Source organism: Centroberyx affinis, unplaced genomic scaffold, assembly GCF_046629955.1.
Source record: "Centroberyx affinis isolate AG114_WGS23_722 - 3 ecotype Tasmania unplaced genomic scaffold, CSIRO-AGI_Caff_v1 ptg005128l_1, whole genome shotgun sequence".
In the NCBI taxonomy this organism is placed as follows: Eukaryota; Metazoa; Chordata; class Actinopteri; order Beryciformes; family Berycidae; genus Centroberyx; species Centroberyx affinis.
The window spans coordinates 116,764-139,457 of record NW_027282542.1 but is presented as its reverse complement, the minus strand read 5'-3'; the positions used below and the strand labels follow the sequence as shown (position 1 = coordinate 139,457).

The 22,694-nt window shown below is 47.3% G+C and overlaps 1 protein-coding gene across 1 annotated transcript; it reads right to left on the bottom strand.

Annotated features, from left to right (window-relative positions):
- Window positions 1-4,670: 4,670 nt before the first annotated feature.
- On the bottom strand, window positions 4,671-17,237 carry LOC139666782 (protocadherin-10-like; the record flags this gene model as incomplete). The annotated part of the gene is given in 6 exon segments (XM_071546100.1): window positions 4,671-5,072; window positions 12,990-13,096; window positions 13,502-13,560; window positions 14,724-15,445; window positions 15,448-15,511; window positions 15,513-17,237. Coding segments are annotated over 6 exon segments (3,079 nt in total), but the record flags the coding sequence as incomplete, so codon positions are not given.
- Between the last annotated feature and the right edge of the window lie 5,457 nt (window positions 17,238-22,694).

Sequence of the window (22,694 nt, the reverse complement as noted above, 5' to 3'; positions counted from 1 at the left end):
GGATCGGCTGGGTGACCTGGTCCTTTTCAACATTTTAAAGGTGCCATATTATTCAGTTTTCATGATTTATTCTTTTTTTTTTTCAAATATATTATGGCTCAGGATAAGAAGATATAAGGATAAAGGATAAGAATACTCTTTGTTTTGCAAATAAATGTCGTTTAGTTAAATGGGTATTTATTAAATTAATTTAAAGACTTAATCCTCACAATACTAGACTCTGATTGGCTGACAACACCAGCTTCAGTTCAAATGAGTAATGCTGCAAACTGGCCTGATTTCAGTCAATCTTTAGTGAGGGGAGCCAATCAGGAGTTAGTCTGAAACACTCTGTAAAAAAGGAAATACTTTTGCAAATGCATTAACTTTAAATTTAACCACCACACAAAATCAAATTTTAACAATGTCTACATTAAACATCTTTGATCATCCATGTATAGAAATAGAGGAAAGGTTTAACTCCTGTAATGGGAACACTTATATTTATACAAATTAAATTCAAATAAACCACATGACACTTTCCTTTTACCATTTTTCAGTTTATTGTTGGCATATTGGTGTGTTTGTGTGTGTGAGAGAGAGAATGTGTGTGTATTGGATTCCAACTGCATTGTGTACAACACCTTTTTGTATTTGGCCATGTTTTTTGTTTTTGTTTCTTTATAAATGGACCGTTATTTTTTGGTTACAATGACACAGAATTACCATGGATTTCAATCTAAATTATTACCTCCTTTTTATTTATAGACATGAGTTTTTATCAATATCCAAAAGTGGAAAAAAATGAAATAAAGCCAAACAATGAGAACTTGGTTTTACATCTGCTAAGGCTGTTCTGTCTCTCTCCTACTGCGAAAACCACAAGCCTCCTTCAGGGGCACTTTAAGAGCTTCAGGAAAGTCGAACCTCTGAATAGGAAACCCACCAAAAACGGATAGCACGCCTTCAGAACAAGTAGATATAGATAGATTTATATATAGAGTTTTATATTCATTTTTGAAGCTTTTTAAAAGAGTACAGTAAACACTTCTCACACATGATAGAAACTACTTGACACCTCAGAATCAAAAGGTGTAGGCCAAACACTGTCCAAGCCCACGATGTGGTGAAAAACAAAACCCAAACGAAACAAAAACAACAAAAAAAAATCAAAAGATAAAAAAAAAATTAAAAAGCAAAACAAAACAAAAAGTCCTGCCCACAATCTTTTCTTACAAAGTTTTGAAGTAGATCGGAATAGAGACACCTGACCACACGAACAGAATAGAAAATAGTTAATTCTAAAACAGTGGTATTGCATTTTGAAATGCACAAAGATTCTCCTGTACAATTTTGGCGTCTCTCTCTGCGAGTACAAACGCCTAAAGGGCTCAGTGGCGGTTTTTCCGGTTGGCTCTTGTTTCGATTTGTCTTTTAATGTTTGTATGTTGTCGTTTTTTTTTTTTTTGTTCTTGTCCTCATCGGTTTTAATTTTCCTCGATTTTCTTAAAGATGTATACATTAGTGCTGTAAACAGGCACACGCAGATTGGAAAAGGATGGAGAGATCAATGTCCTTTCGTCTCTCCGCCATCCTTTCTCCTCCATCCATCCATCCATCCATCCATTAGTTCCGTTTTCAACTCTTTGTTTTCTCAGTCCTGCTGAGAGTGGCGGGGTCCTCCCGGTAAGGCTATCCGTCTACCTGCCCGCGACCATCCATCCAACCCCCCCCCCCGAAACCCCTCTCCAACGCACTTCCAACCAATCCCAAAGGGTAGGGTGTCTCCAAAGCCCGGCAGTGCTCCAAAGAATTCCAGAAAAGGGGAATGCTTAATTCCTATGGGGGGTTGTTACCCACAGAGTTCCTCATTTTGTGTGTGTGTGTGTGTTGTGTTTTTTTCCGCTGGGGGTGTGGAAGGGGGAGGGGAAGGGCAACGTCAGGCGTGGGCCGCTAAGGAAATGGAGTTGAAAACTTGATGCTCTTTTGTGTGTGTGTGGTTTTTTTTTTCTTTCTTTTTTTAGCCTTTGTCGTTGGGACTGATTGTGCAAAGTCACGCGGTCTCCGGTATGTCCACGCGAAAGGAGCTAGCAAACCCTTTTCCTCGCTGCAAGCAGAGAAAACACAGCCTGGTTAGAGGGTGGGGGGGGTGGGGGGGGGGGGTTGGGTGTCAGAGATTACAAAAAAAATAAGAACACAACACAATAACTAAAAATGACGCGCTAAATGACCTCATTCACACAGAGTCAGACAGTTCGCGAACGTACCCCCAAACGAGACCTAGGAAGTCTCGCATCCCATGCTGCTTCACCCTCGTTCAATCGCTCATGGATAATGGGGGAAGGGGGGGGTGGGGGGGTGTCTATGGGAATGTGGGTGGAGTGTGGGGGGGGGGGGGTTGATTATTGCACGGCCAATTTATTTAGGACGACAACAAAAGGGGGGCGGCGGACCTCAAATGGGGCCAAAAGCTCGAACGGCTGAGAAAAAAAACAGAGAGTCTGGACCCTCTCCTTCACGCCTCCCCCCCTCCACCCCCCTCCCCAGCTCCATGTTGTCTGAGTCCGATGATGGCAATCACTGGTCCCTGGTTTGCATCAGCCGCCCCCCCCCCCTCCCACACACACACACACACACACATTCCCCACCCCGACCCGACCCCAGGCCAGGCCAGTATCTTTGGGACAAAAGGGGCTCTGTGTATCACTGGCCTGACTTAGATCAGATTAGGGAGATATTCGGCCTCTTAGTATCATCATTCTATCCCTTCCTCCGCCACCACTCCCCCCCCCTCCTCCTCCTCTCTGACTCTGTTGTTCCCTCTTTACCACCACCCCCCCACCCACCCCTCCCTCCCTTGACACCATTAGCATAAGGACCACAGTGATCTACTTTGAGGAGAGGGGGTGGGAATGGCAGACTTGGTGGGACCCTTTGCTTGAAATGGTGCTCATAAGGCATCATAAACACATAGCTTTTTAAGAACATAACTATTATAATGAGTATGATAGAACAAAAACTATTAAATGCAAAAAAATGTAGGTGGTTCAATACTTTATGGGGCAACTATTTCCCTGAGGGTTAGAGTGTAAGAAAATTTTATCTCTGCTTCTATTGTTTTTATGATATCCTGCACATTTGCACATCATGTATATTGCTGTAAAATCGCCTATCTACATTATTCACATATCAGTTTTCACATATCTCCCTCCTTGTTATGTTGTGCATATTTTTATTATGTTTTCGATTTCATACTGGTATTTTTACATTCCATTATGCCGTCTGTACATACTTATTTTTCAACAGCATACGCTTATATAACCCCGCAACTGTCTACATTCTGCTTTATTGCTGTATTGATTTTATTATTTTATACAGTTTTTATTGCTTATTTTATATTCTATTTGTGTGCTTATATTCTGCTCTTTTTTTTCCCCCCTGCTGAATCATCTTACTTTTGCTGCGGCAACCATCTAATTTCCTCACCGGGATCAATAAAGTTTCATCTCCTCTTAATCTGCTTGGAATGCATCGCGGTGCACCTGAAGTCAAGTGTTACCTGATGATCGTAATATGCGATGATGCCGCCGCTCATTACCGGCTGCGGTGGAAGACAGCCTTTGCTAAAGAATAAGAAATTCTAATGTGTGTAATTGGCAGGTTGCTGGACATAGCTTTTTGATCCAGGATATAAAAAAAAAGGAAGATAGCAAATGAATAAAACATTAATTAAAAGAAAAAAACTTTTTTTTCCTGCTGCTCTTAACAGCATGCTGTGGTTTTAAATGATGGCGCTAGGGAAGCAGCGGGGCTCTGACAGTTTGATAATTCCAGCTAGCTGTGTCGGATGATGAGAGAAGGGGCCTCTTCAGGCGCCGCTTGACAAAATTATAATTAAGCATTATCACCAAATTGCAGTGATTGAGGATGTATCTCTTTGTGGCCTTTGAATGAGAGTTTAGAAACAGTAATTCCTTGGGAAATGCGCCTTTCGCTGCTTTTTCTCTCAATTATCTAAAACGGGTTTTTGATCCTCGGCACTAACGCAATGGCGACCGCCGAATGAGAATGAGATGTTAAGCTCGCTGCCTGCCGTTCTTTTTTAACAGATTAAAAACAGCCATTTTTCATTCCCTGTCTGACTGCGAGGGGAAGTGTCTCTTATATTGCAGGAGCCATTTTTTCCGTAATGAGACAGACCTTCCTTAATGCTAACATCTCCACCCACATCAAAGCAACCTTATGGATCGTAATTGCTTTTGGCACATTTAATTTGGAATGGCCCACAGGTCAGTCAGTGGTGGTGGTGGTGGTTGTGGTGGTGGGAGGGAGGGAAGGGAGGGGAGGGGGGGAGAGTGAATTGAAACGGTAGGTGAGGTAAGATAAGATCATCACATTCAGAGATAATGGAGATGCTTGAGAAAGAGGGAAGAGTTAGTTAAACACTCTGACAAGAGGTTCTGAGTGGACTGGAGGTGGGGGGGGGGGGGTCAGACGTGAAACGAATTTCACGCTGCTTGCCAGCCAATCGTTGTTGGGGGGGTGGGGGGGAGAGGCGAAAATTGAATTTAGAATCTTTTTCTTTTTGCACATCATTTGATCACCAGATCAGAAAGCGTGGGGAAGTGGGGGGTGGGGGGTGGGGGGGGGTTGTTAGGGCCGGAGCTGTAGAGCAAAAGCAGAATACTCACTTAAATAGGCTGGAGTATAAGGTGCTCTGGCGCTAGGCAGATATGCCTCCAACTCTTTCCTCTCTAGCGAGCCTTGGGCGGGGTGGTGGCTGAGGTGATGGTGGTTGTTTTGGAGGTGGTGGAGGTGGTGGAGGTGGTGGTGGTTTTGGTGGTTGTGGAGGTGTTGGTGTTGGTGACTGAGAGGCGTCTCTTTGCCAAAGGTGGAGAATGACTTATCGGCCGTTTGCTCGGGGCTTTCAAATACCTCAGTGTCCGGGACTGAGTCCATGCCGGGCACGTGGAGGTTGCTGCGGTAGTCCGGGCCCTGGCGCCCGTCGGAGGGCACGAAGGTCGGCATCCAGCAGCGGTCGGAGTGGCCCAGGGCCTTACACTCCTCCGTGCAGTTGGAGAACAGATCAGCGCCTAGCCGACGGGAAGGGAAGGAGGGAGGGAGGGAGGGAGGGGAAAACAGAGATTGGTAGGCAGGGACAGAGACCGAAGGAAGGAAATGAAAGCAGGAGAAAGATGAAGGAGAGGAGAGAGGCAGGAAGGAAACAAGAGATGGAGAAGAGGCAGAAAAAAGGGGGAGAGGGAATACAGAGGGGAAGAAGGAGAAGGAGAAGAGAGACGTTCATTGGTGTTCAAGTCATTAACAGTTCATGTACAAGCAAGACTAAAAGGAAACGTGCACAAACGTACACACACACACTTGGTCCTGTGTACTTTAACAAAACTACATGCACAGTGTGTATGTGGGTGGGTGGGTGTGTGCATGTGTGTGATATGCTCTCTAATTCCTCATGGCACGGTTCTCTCTTTCACCATCGCTAAGATCAAAGCCGCCCGCACCGTTGATAGATAAATCCTCTCTGCTAACACACACACACACACACACACACACACACACCCTATAAAGGCTCAGTATGTAGGGGAAAGTGATCGAGTGAGGAAGTAAATGCCTCCTGGGACTGCTGGTCCATGGAAACACCTCAGGATGAACTCTTTCTCTTCTGGATTCTCTAATGATTTCAGAACCTAATCTCATTTTTTTTCTCTTTTGATCGTAGAAACATCTTAACCACAAATTAAATAAACTAAAAACTCAACATTTTCATGTCGCAGACCCCCCCGAATAGAAACACACATTAGACCACAACCACCATTTGATAGACCCATATGGGAAGATTTTACTTGCTGTTGATTTAGTAGTGGAATGTACAACTGTCTATACTGTACATGGAGAGATAATAGTGGTGAGAGTAAAACCTAGGACCACAATAGTCATTCTTAGACATTCTCTAATTGGGAATTCAGTTGTTAGGAACTCCTTCAAGGACCCATGGAACTTCCTCAAAAACCTATGGAACTCCCCAAAAAACCTCTGGAACTCCCTTATAAACCTCTGGCACTCCCTTAAGGACCACTGGAACCCCTTAAAGGACCCTTGCACCCCCCTCAAGGACCTCTGGAACTCCCCGAAGAACCTCTGGAACTCCCTCATGAACCCCCAGAACTCCCTCAAGGACCCCTAGAACTCCCTCAAGAACCCCTGGAACCCCCTCAAGGACCCCTGGAACCCCCTCAAGGACCTCTGGAACTCCCTCAAGGACCACTGGAACCCCCTAAAGGACCCTTGTAACCCCCTCAAGGACCACTAGAACCCCCTCAAGGACCTCTGGAACTCCTTGAAGAACCTCTGGAACTCCCTCATGAACCCCCAGAACTCCCTCAAGGACCCCTAGAACTCCCTCATGAACCCCCAGAACTCCCTCAAGGACCCCTAGAACTCCCTCAAGGACCCCTAGAACTCCCTCATGAACCCCCAGAACTCCCTCAAGGACCCCTAGAACTCCCTCATGAACCCCCAGAACTCCCTCAAGGACCCCCAGAACTCCCTCAAGGACCCCTAGAACTCCCTCAAGAACCCCTGTAACCCCCTCAAGGACCCCTGCAACCCCCTCAAAAACTCCTAGAAGTCCCTCAAGAACCCCTGGAACTCCATCAAAGACTTATGGAACCCCCTCAAGGACACCCTGACCCCTCTGTAAGAGTCACGGTTTTAGTCTATTGTTCATCCTATAATCAAGAACTGTGCTAGCCAATGTTTTCGAGAATGAAATCAATGCCACGGCTTGATTTTCGCCAGTAAGGCCACCAACCACCATTCTGTTATTCCTACTCTCCAATTAAGCAGAAAAACAATCATTTTTACACCGACAGGCTGAGTGAGTGGCTGAAAGGATGACTGGCTGCCTGCCTGATTGAATAAACGTATTGACTATCTAGACTGACTTACTGCTTCAAATATATGTTTATGTGTGTGTGTGTTGCAGGCAGGCATTTGTGAGCGTGTGCGCGCATCTACATGTATGTTGCATCTACATGTGGATGGGGGGGGGGGGGGGGAAGCTCTCCCAAGATGTGCTATATCAGGGATCTCGCAAAGGTTGGTGGTTATATGACAAAGCGTGTGTATGTGTGTGTGTGTGTGTGTGTGTGGGGTGGGGGTGGTGGGGGGGACACTCTTCAAAGCCATTACCAGCAAACTGCCTGGGCTACCTTTAGCTCGGGCATTAGATTAACGAAAACCACAAACTCAATAGCATCGGATTACCCGGCACTGCCCCCCTGTCCCAGCCCAGACCCGACATCTCACTCCCCCGTTTTTTTTTTTTCAAAGCTGGGAACGGCTATTGTCCCACATGAATGGCTGCTGCAGGTACGGCACAAAAAAAACCAGTTTGAGCGTGCCCTGGCCGCTTTCAATGCGGTAGTAATTATTTCCCAAGGCTTTCGGTGTTTTCAAGGTCCGCTCTCTAAGTGGAATCCGGCGCGTGAGAAAATCACCTTTTGTTAAAAGAACGAAGGGAAAAGAGTTAACGACGAAGTGAGTCACTCGGTGCAGCTATTCAGGCTGAATGGACCACTTAAGCCAAATTGTGTTTTCCTTGCCCCCATATGTTTTTTTTCCCCGCAGTAGGGCCTGGAGCCTATGTGTGCATGTTTTTGAAATCCAACCTAAATCTGCTTGTTGTGTATGTGTGTCTGAGTCGCTGTTTGGGGCTGAAATCTGAACTGTCCAGCTAGGGCTATCTCCTGCTAATCCCTCTGAATACAGACTGATTAGGCTAAGACTACTGCTGTCCAAGTAAGCAGTGTGTGTGTGTGTCTGGGTGTGTGCGTTTTGCTGTGTGTGTCTGTAGCGGTCAGCAAAGGGGGAATTTGCTTTGTTACAAAGCGGATTAATTTGGCTTGCCGTCACTAACAGCTTGGAAAAGTGCCCAGTCTCCTAACGAGAGGGTTTCTTATTAAATATTAACCAACATGCCATAAATACACCATCACATTACGTTTTAATATGGGCTCTTACACGGGAAGGAAACTACTTACTGTACAGCAAGCCCCCTTTTGCTTGATGTGTAACCAGCCAAAGCACACTCGCACTAAACCTATCAATGCACCTGGACATGCAATAGCGCCGCAGTGTAAGTTCTGTAGCAGCAGAAAACCAAGGCTGGTTTCATCCCAGAACAGAATGGAAGTGGAGAGAAAAAAAAAAAAAAAAAAAAACCTCCCATAGCCGTGACTGTAAGGAGGACACAGTGCTCTACTGAAATTACAAAATGGATGCTGTGTTAATTCTCAAAATGGGAACGAGAAATGTGGCATTTAGACTCTCAGTCAGAGATAAGACGGGACTTGCACGTACATGCTCTCTCTCTCTCTTTCACACACACACACACACACGCACACACGCATAAAGTGAGAGAGAGCGAGGGGGCCATTTCAGCCAAAAAGCCAGATCAAGACATCATGATATTTCTTGACATTTTGGCGAAAATTAGATGTTCCCCCCGGCACATTAGACAGCCTCCATCGAATCAAAAGGATAAAATAACACACTTCGGCTGTAAAAAAAATTGACCCCCCCACCCTCAGTCACGCTTAAAATGTGAATAAAGGTTGCGGATAATACCCTTATCGCCCGACTGTGTAGTTCTCTAACGATTTTCCCAGAGCAAACAGCGGCCCGTGAATTATAAGGCGGCGGCGGTGGCGGCGGGATATCTGCCCTCCACTTCAACCGCCGGGATGAAAAGGAAACTGTGTCAACAAGTCTCACGCTTAACCAAACACAAATAAGAGAGGCCAACAAGGAGAGCGAGCGAGAGAGAGAGACAGAGAGAGAGAGAGAGAGAGAGAGAGGGAGAGATCTTCAGACGCGCTGACCCTCGTTACTTTTAATGCCCTCGTCTCATCTTAGCATTCCGGGCAGCGCGGCGCACGGGGGCAAACGCAAAGTCTCGATAATAACCTTCATTTGGTAATTGGTATGCAGAGGTCTGAAAAAATGAATTACTGATCAGTGAGCTGTTACCACGGCGATAACGTGAACCGCAGGCCTAAGGAGGAATTCGCCGCGGCAGCGTTGGGAAGGGGGTGGGGGGGTGCATAGCCGACTCGACTCTTAAGTGCGCGACACATGCGGCGAGAGTCTCAAAACTGGTGGGGGGGGGGGGGGGGGGTCCTCCAGGGGCCCCGTGAAGGTGGGGTTCCAGAGGGTCCGCCAGCAAAAATGTGGAATAGTTTAATTTCACTATAATTTCACTTACTCGCTAGAAATCTGCCCAATTAGAGAATGTATACAATCACCATACCCCCCACATACAGTGTCGCCAGCTCTGCAATACAAGCTACAATCTTCCCATATGGGACTCTGATCGGATCTGATCAAACGGGGGTTCACGGCCTAACACGTGTCTATCTGGGGGTCTGTGACATGAAAGCGTTTTGATAACCACTGCTGTAAAGGAGATGACGACAGCAGTGTGGATCTGAGACCATGCTTGCTGTGAAGTTTGTGAGCAAAATAATGGGAATGTCCACCGAAAATGAAAGGTTTATAAAGGTGACAATTGTTTTTTTTTGTTTTTTTGAAAGTGGCATACTTTGAATATTTGTGTGATGTACTCAGTTAATCATTAAACTATAACGCAGTTCAAAATGCTTAACATAAACATTGAATGTGTTATGAGTAGTAGTAGTAGTAGTAGCATTAACAGCAGTAGTAGTAGCAATAGTAGTTGCTTTAGTGGTATCAGTAGTAGTAGTAGTAGTTATAGTGATAGTAGCAGTAGTAGTAGTAGTAGTAGTTATAGTGGTAGTAGCAGTAGTAGTAGTAGTAGTAGTTATAGTGGTAGTAGCAGTAGTAGTAGTAGTAGTAGTTATAGTGGTAGTAACAGTAGTAGAAGTAGTAGTAGTAGTTATAGTGATAGTATCAGTAATACCAAATACCATATTTTTGGCATATTTTTGGCATTTCTCAAATCTCAAGTCTAAAGCATGCATCCATAGAGAGGTTGTCACACCCTAATATTTCTCCTACTGCACACACATCTGCACACTGCAGTACATCACGGTACACAATGTACAGTATTTGCAACATTGTTCATTTGAATCCTGCTTGTGACCTTTACTGCAAGTCATTCCCCTCTCTTCCATACTGCCAGTCGCTATCCACCACATACTGAAAATAGTCTAAGGAAAGACTGGCAGCGATAGAGTGATCGAGGAGATTTCTATCCACATCGGTGTTGCATCCATGTACTGGCCATGCTCCGGTAAATAATAACGCGATTGACCTGAACCGTTCAAATGAACTAATGGGGTCGGGAATTAATGGAGGCTCAGGGCTACAATGCCCCTGAAAGTTCATCAAATGCCTGTGAAATTAAAAATGAGGGGGTAACCTTTTTTTGCATTTCACCCTGTTCACATTATATCCGTCGAGTTGTTGAGTATTCCCACGTGAACGCGACCGCTCTCCCTCTCCTAAGTAATTCCTGGGAGACCTACGACCAGGCGATTCTTTCTGCTGCATATTCTGGCCGAGAAAAATGGAGCGTTTTTTTTTTTTTTTTTTTTTTTTTGATCAGAAAACAACCGAGCACGCAGCCTGAAGCAGTAGGAAATGTTGGCACCACGCAGCCAGCAGTAGGAGAAAAATACCGTCCGACACATCCACTGTGTCAACAAAACATAAAACAACCAATATGGTAAAAAAAAAAAAAAAAGAACTCAACAATGGAGGGGAGGAAGATGGACTGGTTAGGGACAGAGAGGGGAAAATAGCACCATCCTGTCATCTCTCACCAATTTCCAGCAGTGGGAAAAACAACTTAAAACAAATCTTAGTGGGACAAATTGAGTGTTTATCTGTCAATTGCTAGTGTATTATGTCATAGATCAATACAATTGCCCACAAAAAGCAACAAAACAACTCTAAAAATCAGATCAAGGTGGCAAAAAACTGAGTGAATTCTTCCACTGACCAACCAATCCCTATCAAGCCACAAGCAGAGACGAGAATACACTAACAGAACTGTGATGGATACATGGATGCGTGTTTATTTAACATTAGCATTTATTAAAGTAGTTCAAGTATACCCTCGCCACTGTCAAACTCAATTAGCACACAGAGAATAAGCCTGTGTTATTTTCCAGAACTGTGGAGGCAGAGGATGCTAAGCCACGCTATCAATTATCCTAATCAAACAAAGACTTAACGCACAGCAAATAATCTGTTTAAAGGCACTAAGCCCTCCGATAACTCTGCCACAAAGCAACTGTATCCTATTTGCCACACCAAGGGTACTCAAAGTCAACAGAAAAAAAAAGTGCTGGTGGCCCTGGAAACGGATCAAACGCCGAGATATAGACGCTGACAGTCGAGTCCCCCCCCCCCCCCCACGAACCGAGCCAGCCACCGCGCTCATGCGGGACGGGCCCCCCCCTCCACCCCCCCTCCTGAATATGAGAATGTGACTATTCATAACGGAATATGAACTCGGCGTTGGCAGCATTCACATGAAATGCTAGAAATAGGACAACTCCATCCACGCAAGAGCAGCTGGCTCGGGCCCGATTAGGAATGAATAAAAAAAAAAAAAAAAAAAGTGCTCCGGTGATAAAAAATGAGACAATTGCTGCAAACGTTGGGAGGTATGACTCTCGGGTGGAAGTGGGAGGAGGGGGGGGGGACGGGTGGGCGGGTAAAGTACAGTTCTGTATAGTTCTGCGAGGCCTGTGTAGCCCGTCCAGGTCTATCGAGCTTCATTTGGCACGGCGAGGGCCCCCCCCCGTCGTGGCGAGGGCCCCCCGGGGCAGGCCCGACCGGACGCGATGACAGGCCCCCCCCGTTCACGGGAGGACGAATGAATGAAGACATCAAACCCGCATTCATAACTCAGCGGGGCACTATTGTACGTACTCAGATGGCACCATTGTACGTACTCAGATGGCACTATTGTACGTACTCAGATGGGGTCCTTTAGGCAGGGAAGATTAAAAAACAAGAGGATGGGTATGGAAGAATGTGGTTAGGTTTTTCTAGGACGGATAGAAGGGGCAAGTATGGGCAAAGGAGGGAGGGATGGAAAGCAGCATCCAGTAACTTGCGAATACATGAATGAATTAATTTCATGAACGAATGAATCGGCTGGTTTGTTTTCCTGCCCCGCTTCGGCCGCGCAAACCTACTTGGTCCCGTTCCCAGCGCATGAAGGGGGGGGGGGGCCGTCTCATTAAAAGGCCCGTCACATCTCGTCAAGCGGGGCCCTTTCTCGAGGCTCACCGGGGGGTGGGGTGGGGTGGCAGGGTCCCCTCATTAACACCGGTGTATTTACAACAACAACAACAACACGGCGGCCAGGGATTCATTTTCTTTCAACATGAAAACCCGGTGTCCGAACGTTCCCCCCCTTCCGTGTCAAGAGATGCTGGGACGGAAATTGAGCGACGTGTTCCAATCAAGGAACGTACGTACGCTCGCGAGGGGAGGGTGGGAATCCGTGATGAACGAGCCAGACTTTCGTTTTTTCTGGAGGGATGGGGAGGTAGGGAAGAAAGTCAGGGGCCACAGAGTCGCCGAAGATAACGGGAACGTCTCAAACTACAACTGGATCGGCATAAAAAAAAAAAAAGCAGATCGTCGGGACACACTGGGACGCCTCAGATACTGCTGACTATAGACATGCCCCACCACCCCCGCACCCCCCCATTCAAAAGAGCTTTTAATTTTTTTTTTTTTTCCCCGGCAGCAGCTGAGCAACAGAGCGGCCGCTGTTCGTTCGTTCGTTCATTCGTTCGTTCAGCACCGGAGAGGCGGACAGCGAACGAACAAGCCCCATACAAGTCAACAAGCCATCGATTCCCCCCCCCCTTTGGAATGGGCAGCTCTCGCGTACAAGGAAACCAGACGTGACCCCCCCACCCCCCCACCCCCCCTTCACACACACACACACACACACACATACACACACTCCCAGATCCGGATCTTACCAGAGGAATGGCCTCGATTGGTGGCGTCGTGGTCGCTGTCCCCCTGCTCGCTGTCCCCGTGGCCGCTGTCTTTCGAGCTGACCAGGTCGGCCTCCTGGAACGCCGAACTGTGCGAAAGACCAAAGGGAACGTTACGGAATCACAGCCTCGCGTTCGCATTTCGAGACGTTTTCCAATAACATGCCTGACCTATCAGTTTCTCATTATTAGAAATTTTTTTTTTTTTTTTTTTTTTTTTTCAATGCAATGCACAGCAGCCAGCCTCTTCCTTAATCCTTCCCCCTGATCCCATCTCGTCGTCTTCTCCCCATCACAGTAATTAGAGTTATCAGCGGGGCTATCAGACAAATGATGTTATAGAGTGAAGTAGGCTGACAGATAAGAGGCTTCACACAGGTGGATTGTGCCACAGAATGGATAGCAGAGGCGGCGGTTGCAGGGCTGAAGTTGGCAAGAATCTCTCTCTCTCTCTCTCTCTCTCTCTCTGTGTGTGTGTGTGTCTCCATATTTACCTGTTGACACGCCTCGGTCTGTCAACTAGGTAGCTGAGTTCAGCTCGCTGGTGTTTGGTCTGAAAGAGAAGGGGGAGGGTTTTTTTCAGTTGGTGCTGCTGTGGGGGGGGGGGGGGGGGGGGCCTTACATAACACGATTAGCATAGAGAAAAAAGCCTCCAAAAAAAAAAGAAAAAAGAAAAAAAATTGCACCGACCAAGCCAGGAATGATGCAACCCACACACACACAGTGCCGATGTCGATGTTAGGTATGAAATGAACATGAGTCGTGCTCGACAATTAAAGCTATCGTTCATATTCGGGTGAGGGGAGAGAGTCTGTGTTCGGGGTGGGGAGGAGGGGAAGGGGTGGGGGTGGGGGGGGTACCGGGAGATATGTTTCCAGCGTAGCCTTACAGATATGTTGCCAAGGCGTAAGATGAAGTGGATGCACCTATTCAGGCTGGCAAAGCTAGAGACGCATCTTTGTTCTAGTGCGACTCAGCAACATCGTGACCGGTATGCTTAATGTGAATGTTCCTCTCTCCCCGGGGGGAGACTCGGTCCTAACACTCACACACACACACACACACACACACACACACACACACACATACACATACATACACTCCCACAGCATCCAGCAGCCTCCAAGGCACCATACGTTACCCTTATTTATGCTTTATCTTATTCTTGAATCCATCTCGTTATTTAAAAGCAAGGAGACTAAAACACTTTGGAGCAAACGACATAAACATGCAATCATTGCTATTCCAGGGCCGAGCCTCCCTGGGGATCGCCGAAGGCAACATGTCAGCAGCCGGGAGCCTAATCATCATGTTTGCTTTAAAGCCTTCTCCGGAAATCAGTCAAGATGATGTGGCCGCTTATATTAACACTTAATAATAATTTTAAAAAAGCCATTTGTATAGGGAGTCGGTTCAAACACTTGGCTTGACATGCCTGAGCTGAGGGGAGATCAGTTTGGAAATGGAAATGGCTTATATGTATGAAAGTTTGATCTATCCAAAGTGTTTCATTTTTGTCTCACCTCATGTAAAGGATGTATATCAATTTGTGATTATCACACAGGGCTGAATCAAACAGGCAGGCTTCCATGTTACAGTTAACACAGTCTAAGGGGGAGGTTATTGTATATGAATTAGGTTATTATACATGCTGGGAGTTTTTTTTTTTTTTTTTTGAATGGAAGGGAGGGTTATAGGTATGAGAGGAACTCTTACCTCGTTTGATAAAATGCTGCCGTTTGATATGATGTCAGGCTGCTGGTCTGTGTACCCTGTCACTATGGCCCCGCACGGGTTGTGATCGGTGTCTGTGCTCCTAGACGGACTACACGGCTTTAGGAACATGAGGTCGGTTTTGGCAGACTCTGGAGTCAGACATACCTGGTAGCAATAGTTCTGGTTTTGGTGGTGGGAGCCGAAACTCCCCGACTCCTCCACAGGGACCTGGGCCGTACCGGCCCCAGCGACGTTAACAGCGCTCTGCACCAGCATGATATCCGACTTGCTGAGCTTTTTCTTGCGGGCTCGGGCCTGCCGGGAACAGCAGGAGCTGCAGCCCAGGCAGCACTCGCTGGTCAGACAGGTGTAGATGTTGAGCTTTTTGTCCTTCTGGCAGCGCACCGCCAGCACGATCATTGCCAGCAGGAAGATGAAGGAGACGGAGCCCAGCGCGATGATGAGGATGAGGGTGAGGTCCAGGGTGCCGTCTTTGGCCTTGGCGGCGCCTCCCCTCTCCCCGCTGCCACGGCCCTCGGCCACGCTGTCCACCAGCACCACCAGCACGCTGGCGCTGGAAGACAGGGGCGGCTGGCCGTGGTCCCTCACCTCTATCAGCAGGTCGTACAGCTGGTGCGGGTCCCGCTTGACCGACACCCGCCGGGCCGTGCGGAGCTCGCCCGTGCGCCAATCCATCCGGAACATGCCGTTCTCGTTCCCCTCTGGATGCTGTAGGAGAGCCGCGCGTTCTCGCCGTCGTCCGCGTCCATGGCAACGATGCGGGTGACCCAAGTAGCCCGGTTCGGCCGAGCGGGGCAGCGGCTCCTTGGCTGTGCCGTTCTTCCCCAGGGGGGCGAGCACCAGGGGGGCGTTATCGTTCTGGTCCACGATGATGACTTTGACCGTGGCGTTGGAGGAGAGCTCCGGGCTGCCCGCGTCTCTCGCCTGGACCATGAACGTGAAATCCTTCAGCTGCTCATAATCAAACGACCTGAGCGCGTAAAGGTAGCCCGTCTCCTCGTTGATTGACACATAGGTTTTCACTGACATGCCCTGGATATCACACTCTAGTATGGAGTAGCTTATGAGAGCGTTCTGCCCGATGTCCGGGTCCAGAGCGGTCACAGCGTGGATATACGCGCCCGGCACGTTATTCTCAGTCACATACACATCATATATGGGCTGCGTAAACGTCGGTGCGTTGTCGTTCTCATCCGACACTTGCACTTTGATGGACTTACTGGTGGCGAGGGAGGGCGCACCTTTATCCCGAGCGACTACGGTCACGGAATAGGAGTCCGCCTGCTCCCGGTTCAGCGGCCCGTCGGTTACAATGGTGAAATAATTCCTAAAGGAGGATTTCAATTTGAACGGCACGTCGCCGAGAATTTCCACGTGGATCTGCCCGTTCTCCTCCGCGTCCCGGTCCGTCACACTCAGCAGCGCGATGACGGTGCCCGGGGCCGCCTTCTCGCTCACCGACTCGGTCACGGTGCTGAAGGTGATCTCCGGCGCGTTGTCGTTCACGTCGGTCACTTTCACCAGGACTTTACAGTGCGCGGGCACGGCGTTCGGCCCCAGGTCCTTGGCCTGGACGAAGATCTGGTACAGGCTGCTCTCCTCGAAATCCACCTCGCCGCGCACCTCGATGCGCCCGGTGCGCGCGTCTATGCTGAACAGGTCCTTGACGCGGCTGGAGATGTGGTTACTGAAGGAATAAACGATCTCCCCGTTAAGACCCTCGTCCATGTCGGTGGCGTTCAGCTGGATCACCAGGGTGCCGACCGGCGCGTTCTCCTGGAGGCTCACCGTATAGACGGGCTGGTCAAACACGGGCACGTTGTCGTTGGAGTCCAGCACTTTGACCACCAGCAGCGCGGTGCCCGTCCGGGGAGGCTGACCCCCGTCCACCGCGGTCAGCACGTACCTGTGCGCCGCCTGCTGCTCCCGGTCGAGCGGCTTCTCCAGAACCAGCTCCGCGAACTTGTTGCCGTCCGTTTGGGTCTGCACGTCCAGGTAAAAGTAGTTATTGGTGGTGATGTCGTACGTGCGTAAAGCGTTGGAGCCCACGTCCGGGTCGAAGGCGCTCTCCAGCGGGAAGCGGGTGCCCGGCGTGGCGCTCTCGGAGATCTCCACCGTGATGTCGGTCTCCGGGAAGCTGGGCGGGTTGTCGTTGATGTCCACCACCTCGATCTCCACGCGGAACAGCTCCAGCGGGTTCTCCAGGAACACCTCCATGTTGAGCTGGCAGCTGGCGCTCTGCTTGCAGATCTGCTCCCGGTCGATCTTCTCGCTGACGAACAGGACGCCGTTCTCCAGGTTCACCTCCAGGTACGGCGTCCGCGAGCTGGGCACCACCTGGAAGCGGCGGGAGGCGAGCTTGGTGAGGTCCAGTCCCAGGTCCTCGGCGATATTCCCCACCAGGGTGCCGTGGTCCGCCTCCTCCGGCACAGAGTAGCGTATCTGAGAGAGCACTCCATCCGCGATGCACAGGACAATCAAAAGCACAATCATCGCCGGATAAACAAGTGCACTTGGGAAAAAAAAAAGATTATATACCGTATTATCCTCTTTGATTCGATAAAGCGTCAATTCCCATCACCCATTTTAGTCGGGAGGCAAAAGTCTCCAAAATGCGTAAAAGTCTCCAAAAAATGTGTAAGGCGTTCGGAGAAATCAGTCCGATATTGTTTTTTTGAAGTAGTCCCGTCAAAAGAGAGACATTTTTTGATATTTTAGTATGCCCCCCCCCTGCGCAGCTTTGATTACAGCAAAAAAAAGCTATTTCTATTCAGCTCAACAAGCACCACTTGCTTTTCAGATGCGTCCCGGAGAGGCTACAGCGCACATTCCAATGAAGCGCAGTGCTGGAGTGATGAAGCCAGTCTAAAAAAAAGAAGGTGGTATTAGTTTGCGCAAAAACAGAAAAAATACCCCAAAAATCCAAAATCATAATCCACACAAGACATGTAATAGACGCATTTTGCCCTTTCTGCTTTTCCCTAAGTATAAAATAATTTCTGTGACTTCTTCCCCTCCTTTCTTTCTCTCGCTCCCTCTCTCTCTCCTTTTGGCACCCTGCTCCTTGCACTGCGGTCTCCTATACTCTACTCTGTACTGATGCTGTTCACTCAACTCTTTGCTTTTTTCCGCAACGCGCCTCCCCCTCGCGGCCCCCCGAGGCCGTCAATCAAGCCGGGAGCCCGCCTCCGATTGGACGGCGCGGGTGCCCGTCAGCGCTTGGGCCCGCCCGTTTCTCGCTCCCTCGCTCTCTCTCTAGCTCTCTCTCTCTCTCTCTCTCTCGCTCTCTCTCTCCTCTCCTCTCTGTCTCTCTCTCTCTCTCTCTCTCTGTGTGTGTGCCTGGACTGGCTTGGTGAGCGCTTCTCTCTGTGTTGAATACCTGACCCAAAAGATAGATAGAGAGAGAGAGAGAGAGAGAGAGAGATGGAAAAGTAAAGAATTGGGCAGAAAATGACACGACTGTACAATTATAATTGACCCCAGCCACCTGTTAACCCCAAAGTGGTCAGAAATTGATATTCCCACCTGGGCTTGATGCAAAATCCGTCACATAATGAGGGAATATCTCATTATAGTGAATAGGTAACTTGTTGACTTAGTGGTAAGGCGTCTATGTAGCGCCAAAGAAGGCTGAATAAATCGGGTTAATGTATGCAAATGTTGTGATATGTATGCAGTGAATCATTCGCCATTCATGTGCTGCTCTCAAGGCTGTGCGCTATAATTACACCCAGTAGTAGTAACGTTATTATCTCTCTTCCAGCCAAGCAGCAGCTCCGAGAGAGGGAGAGCGAGAGAGAGAGAGAGAGAGAGAGAGAAATCCGCAGACCTCATACGACCCCTAGCGGCGGAAAAGTAAACTCGGGGTCAGATTCTAAGTCTCTATAATGAATTAAATCAGGGACCCTATATACAGTCTATAAAAACGTGCTTACTCCAATTTTCTGGTTATCATCATCAGACTGGAGCTGTATTACTTAATGCATGGATCACTGAGCCTCTGGCTGGATTGGAGTGCACATTCAAACACAAGGAGACAAGACGGGTATTAGTTGGAAGATGGATGGATGGATGGATGGATATTTTCAGGCCTACAGTTTGATACGGCTTACTATGATATACTGTATATGGCAGTATACAGGCGTTCTCCTGTCATGGATCTGCAGATACACTCTATGCCAAAGGCATATAGATGCAAAGATTTTGTCCTCATCTGAAAAGACTTTTGTTGTTAGATTGACTTTATACAGAATTACATAATTACATAACACATAATTACATTGTCTAATACTGCTACTGCTGCTACTACTGCTACTACCAGTACTATTACTACTACTACTACATTAATACTACTACTGCTAGTAGGCTACTACTGCTACCAGTACTACTACTATTACTACTGCTACTGCTATTACTACTATTACTATTACTACTACTACTACTGCTACTGCTAGTACTACTACTGCTACTATTACTACTACTACTACTATTACTGCTACTATTACTACTATTGCTACTATATTACTAGTACTAGTACTGCTACTACTATTACTGCTACTACTACTGCTGCTACTATTACTACTACTGCTACTTCTACTACTATTACTACTATAGTATTACTACTACTGCTACTAGTACTACTATTACTACTATAGTATTACTACTACTGCTACTAGTGCTACTACTATTACTGCTACTATTACTACTATTGCTGCTATATTAAAACTAATACTACTGCTACTATTACTACTACTACTCCTACAACTGCTATTTCTACTAACAATAATAACTGCAATAGAGGATATCATGGCAGTTGAAGTCAGTAGTGGAAAACTGCCACTGACACACTCCCATGAACTCAGCCGATCTAGAATCAGCTGACCCATCACATTGGTCATAAAAGGAAATATATACCTTTGGCCTGAGATCAGTGTCTAGGAGCGTGACAGGTGGGTGGAGAGGGGGAGAGCAACCAAAGCCTGCCGGAGACCGAGTGCTCCCCCTAGTGAAGGACTGAAACACTACACCCCCCCCCCCCCCCCCCCCCCCCCCCACCTCTCCACCCTATGCAGCTCCTTCCTTTTCTTTCACCCTATTCTCTGTCTTCCTCCGCTGGAGTCCGGACTGTCCAAAGATTCACATCCGATGGCTCCAGTGAGTGAAAAAAAAACCCCAAAACCCCCCCCCCCCACATACACTGGGGGTAAGTGCATGATTCAAGCTGTCTTCGGACTGTCAGGGCAACAGAGAATCGGCCGCTGGAGGAGAAACATGAATTGGCTCCGAGAAGAGATTTCCTAAATCAAGTCCCATCAAATCAGTAGTGCAGTCAGACATGCATCACTGTCTGCTCCGATAGCCAGGGGAGTTGAGTACGGAGAGGGAAGGGGATCTGGGCTTCATGCATTTACCAACCCACAGAATTTGATTTTACACTATTTTGTGCCACAATCCAGGGCCAGCATTCACACGGGAGCCCAATTCAGACGACCAGTTGAATGACCGATGACTTATTTGAGTATATAGATGTTATTATCTCCACCTCTCTCTCTCTCTCTCTCTCTCTCGCCCCTCCCCACGCACAAGAATAGCATGCCGTGACCACGGGTTCGCGTTAACACGGTCAAAACAGTCTATTCTTGAACCATTCCGCTAAAAATAGTGCTAAAAAAAATAGCCATGGCTACCGGTAATTGCCATCTTTCAGTTGGTAAAAATAATGACCGTGTTGGAAATCAAAAGCTTCCCACATGTTGTAGCTGGAAAAAAAAAAACACTATAGCGACTATAAGGGGCACCCTAAAGCAATCCCACCCATAAGATAATTAGACTAGGAGAAACAGCATGTAATCATCAACTGCTATAAAGCTACAGGGACCGGAGTGCATCGTTTAATCTGGAGCCAAGTATTGTTTCTCCCTCCTGTTAGCTTTAACAAGCATCAATGAAAGGACAAGTGGATCGGCTGTTTTCGGTGTCGCACTCGAGCGAAATTTTGGAAGACACAAACAACATGAAGGCCCCGATTCACCTGACAAACTATGCAAAAAAACATGTCTGAGTCAAAATATCCCACTAACTGGACACCTTGAGGTTTGCTGTGTAAGGAGACTGTGGAGTGTCTCGGTGCTCGATGTCCAACACACACACACACGCATGGGTATTTTTTGTGGAAAACCTAGCTGCCCTGGGAACAGCTCCTTGGTACTGAGGACAAGAAGCACACTTAACCCAATATGCCAGCTACAGCAGTGATTCTCAACCTTTTTCATATCAAGGACCCCTAGTTTAGTCCACATTAGGGCCACGGACCCACATTTGATGAGATTCTGTCTCTCTGCCCCAAATCTGAGAATATTTCTATTGCTAGATATGATTTTGTCCAGAATTCCATGACTATCTGTATTGGAGCAGCCATAACTATGGAAGCCGATTTCTGCCAGTGTGATGAAAAAAACGGTCCTGTAAGTCATTATAATGAGAAACTTTCTCAAAATAATGCCTTAGTATCTCAAAATAACGACTTAGTATCTCAAAACAATGAGAAACGTTCTCAAAATAATGAGTTAGTATCTCAAAACAATGAGAAACTTTCTCAAAATAATGAGTTACTATCTTTGAGATACTAAGTCATTATTTTGAGCAGGTTTCTCATAATGACTTACAGGATCTTCTTTTTCATCACACTGGCGGAAATGGGCTTCCATACATAACAAAATGGTGACTTGGGTTTGAATATTTCACCCAATATAAGCATGCTATAGCTTCAATGAAGTGTTGGCATGAGCAGATACAGAATATGTATGTGACATTGTCATATGATATAGAAAAAAAAGTTCTAAGTAAATTTGAGGGGAAACTCATCATACCAGAGTTCCTTCTTTATTCCACTTTGCTAAGTTGCGCTCTGGACATATGTGGATCTTTGGCTCCGCCCACTGAGGTTTAAATCAACCAATGAGATGATTTCTGCCTCCAGAGCAGCTCCACCACAGAGAAATGTACAATCTGCAAACTGATATCCATCCGGAAACAATGAACCAGACATCACCCTACACAAAGAAAAAAAAAATCCAAACTTTGAAAAGCAACAAGGATTCAACTTAAAATCTCCATTCATCTCACATAATAGCTACATAGACACGTTTAATTTGTTTGAAATGAAACTAGATGAAGATCTTAAAGTGGAAAGCTGTTGATATGAAGCAGGCCAATGTGGTTCCTGTTTGATGTCCATCTGTGTCCATGTCACTCATTCCCCATCCTTATGCTTCTCTCTCCCTTCGCCTCTGTCTCTCTCTCTTCCCATCCCTCTCGGTCACGTTTTTTTTTTTTTTCTTCTCTCCCTCCGCCTCGCGGTGGGGAGGCTCGTACCGGTTTCACACCGTCTGCCTCTCGCCAGCTGACTGACTGACTGAGGATTTGCGAAGCTCCCACTGCTTGAGTGATGCCACCATGACAGCACCATGCTGGACATGTGTGTGTGTGTGTGTGTGTGTGTGTGTTTCTGCAGAGCTAGCACATATGTGACCAAAAGCAGCAGCTGAGTCTTTGACAGTGGCTATTGTTTTCACTCAAAAGCAGCCTCTGTGTTTCGTTTTTATTAAAAATTAAAACGCCTGGAAGCGCGTGTCTTTGAGATGTCACACGCAGTCTGTGAAATGGGATTGGGAGCGGGGGCTAAATGAGCCAAGGTGACAGGAGGAATCTGGAAAAAGCAGACAAGCTTTAGCAGTTTGCAGACAATATGCTGCCAGTCGGCTCCAACATTCAAACGGCATCGACGGGTTGAAGCGATGTTTCACTTTTTAGAAAATCTTTCACTTTTTAACGTGCATACTCCTGTACGAACTCACAGAGGTGTGACCAAGTCTACTTTACTCGAGTACCAAGTCAGTCTCAAGTCTTGAGGCACGAGTCTCAAGTCAAGTCCCAAGTCTAAATGTAGAT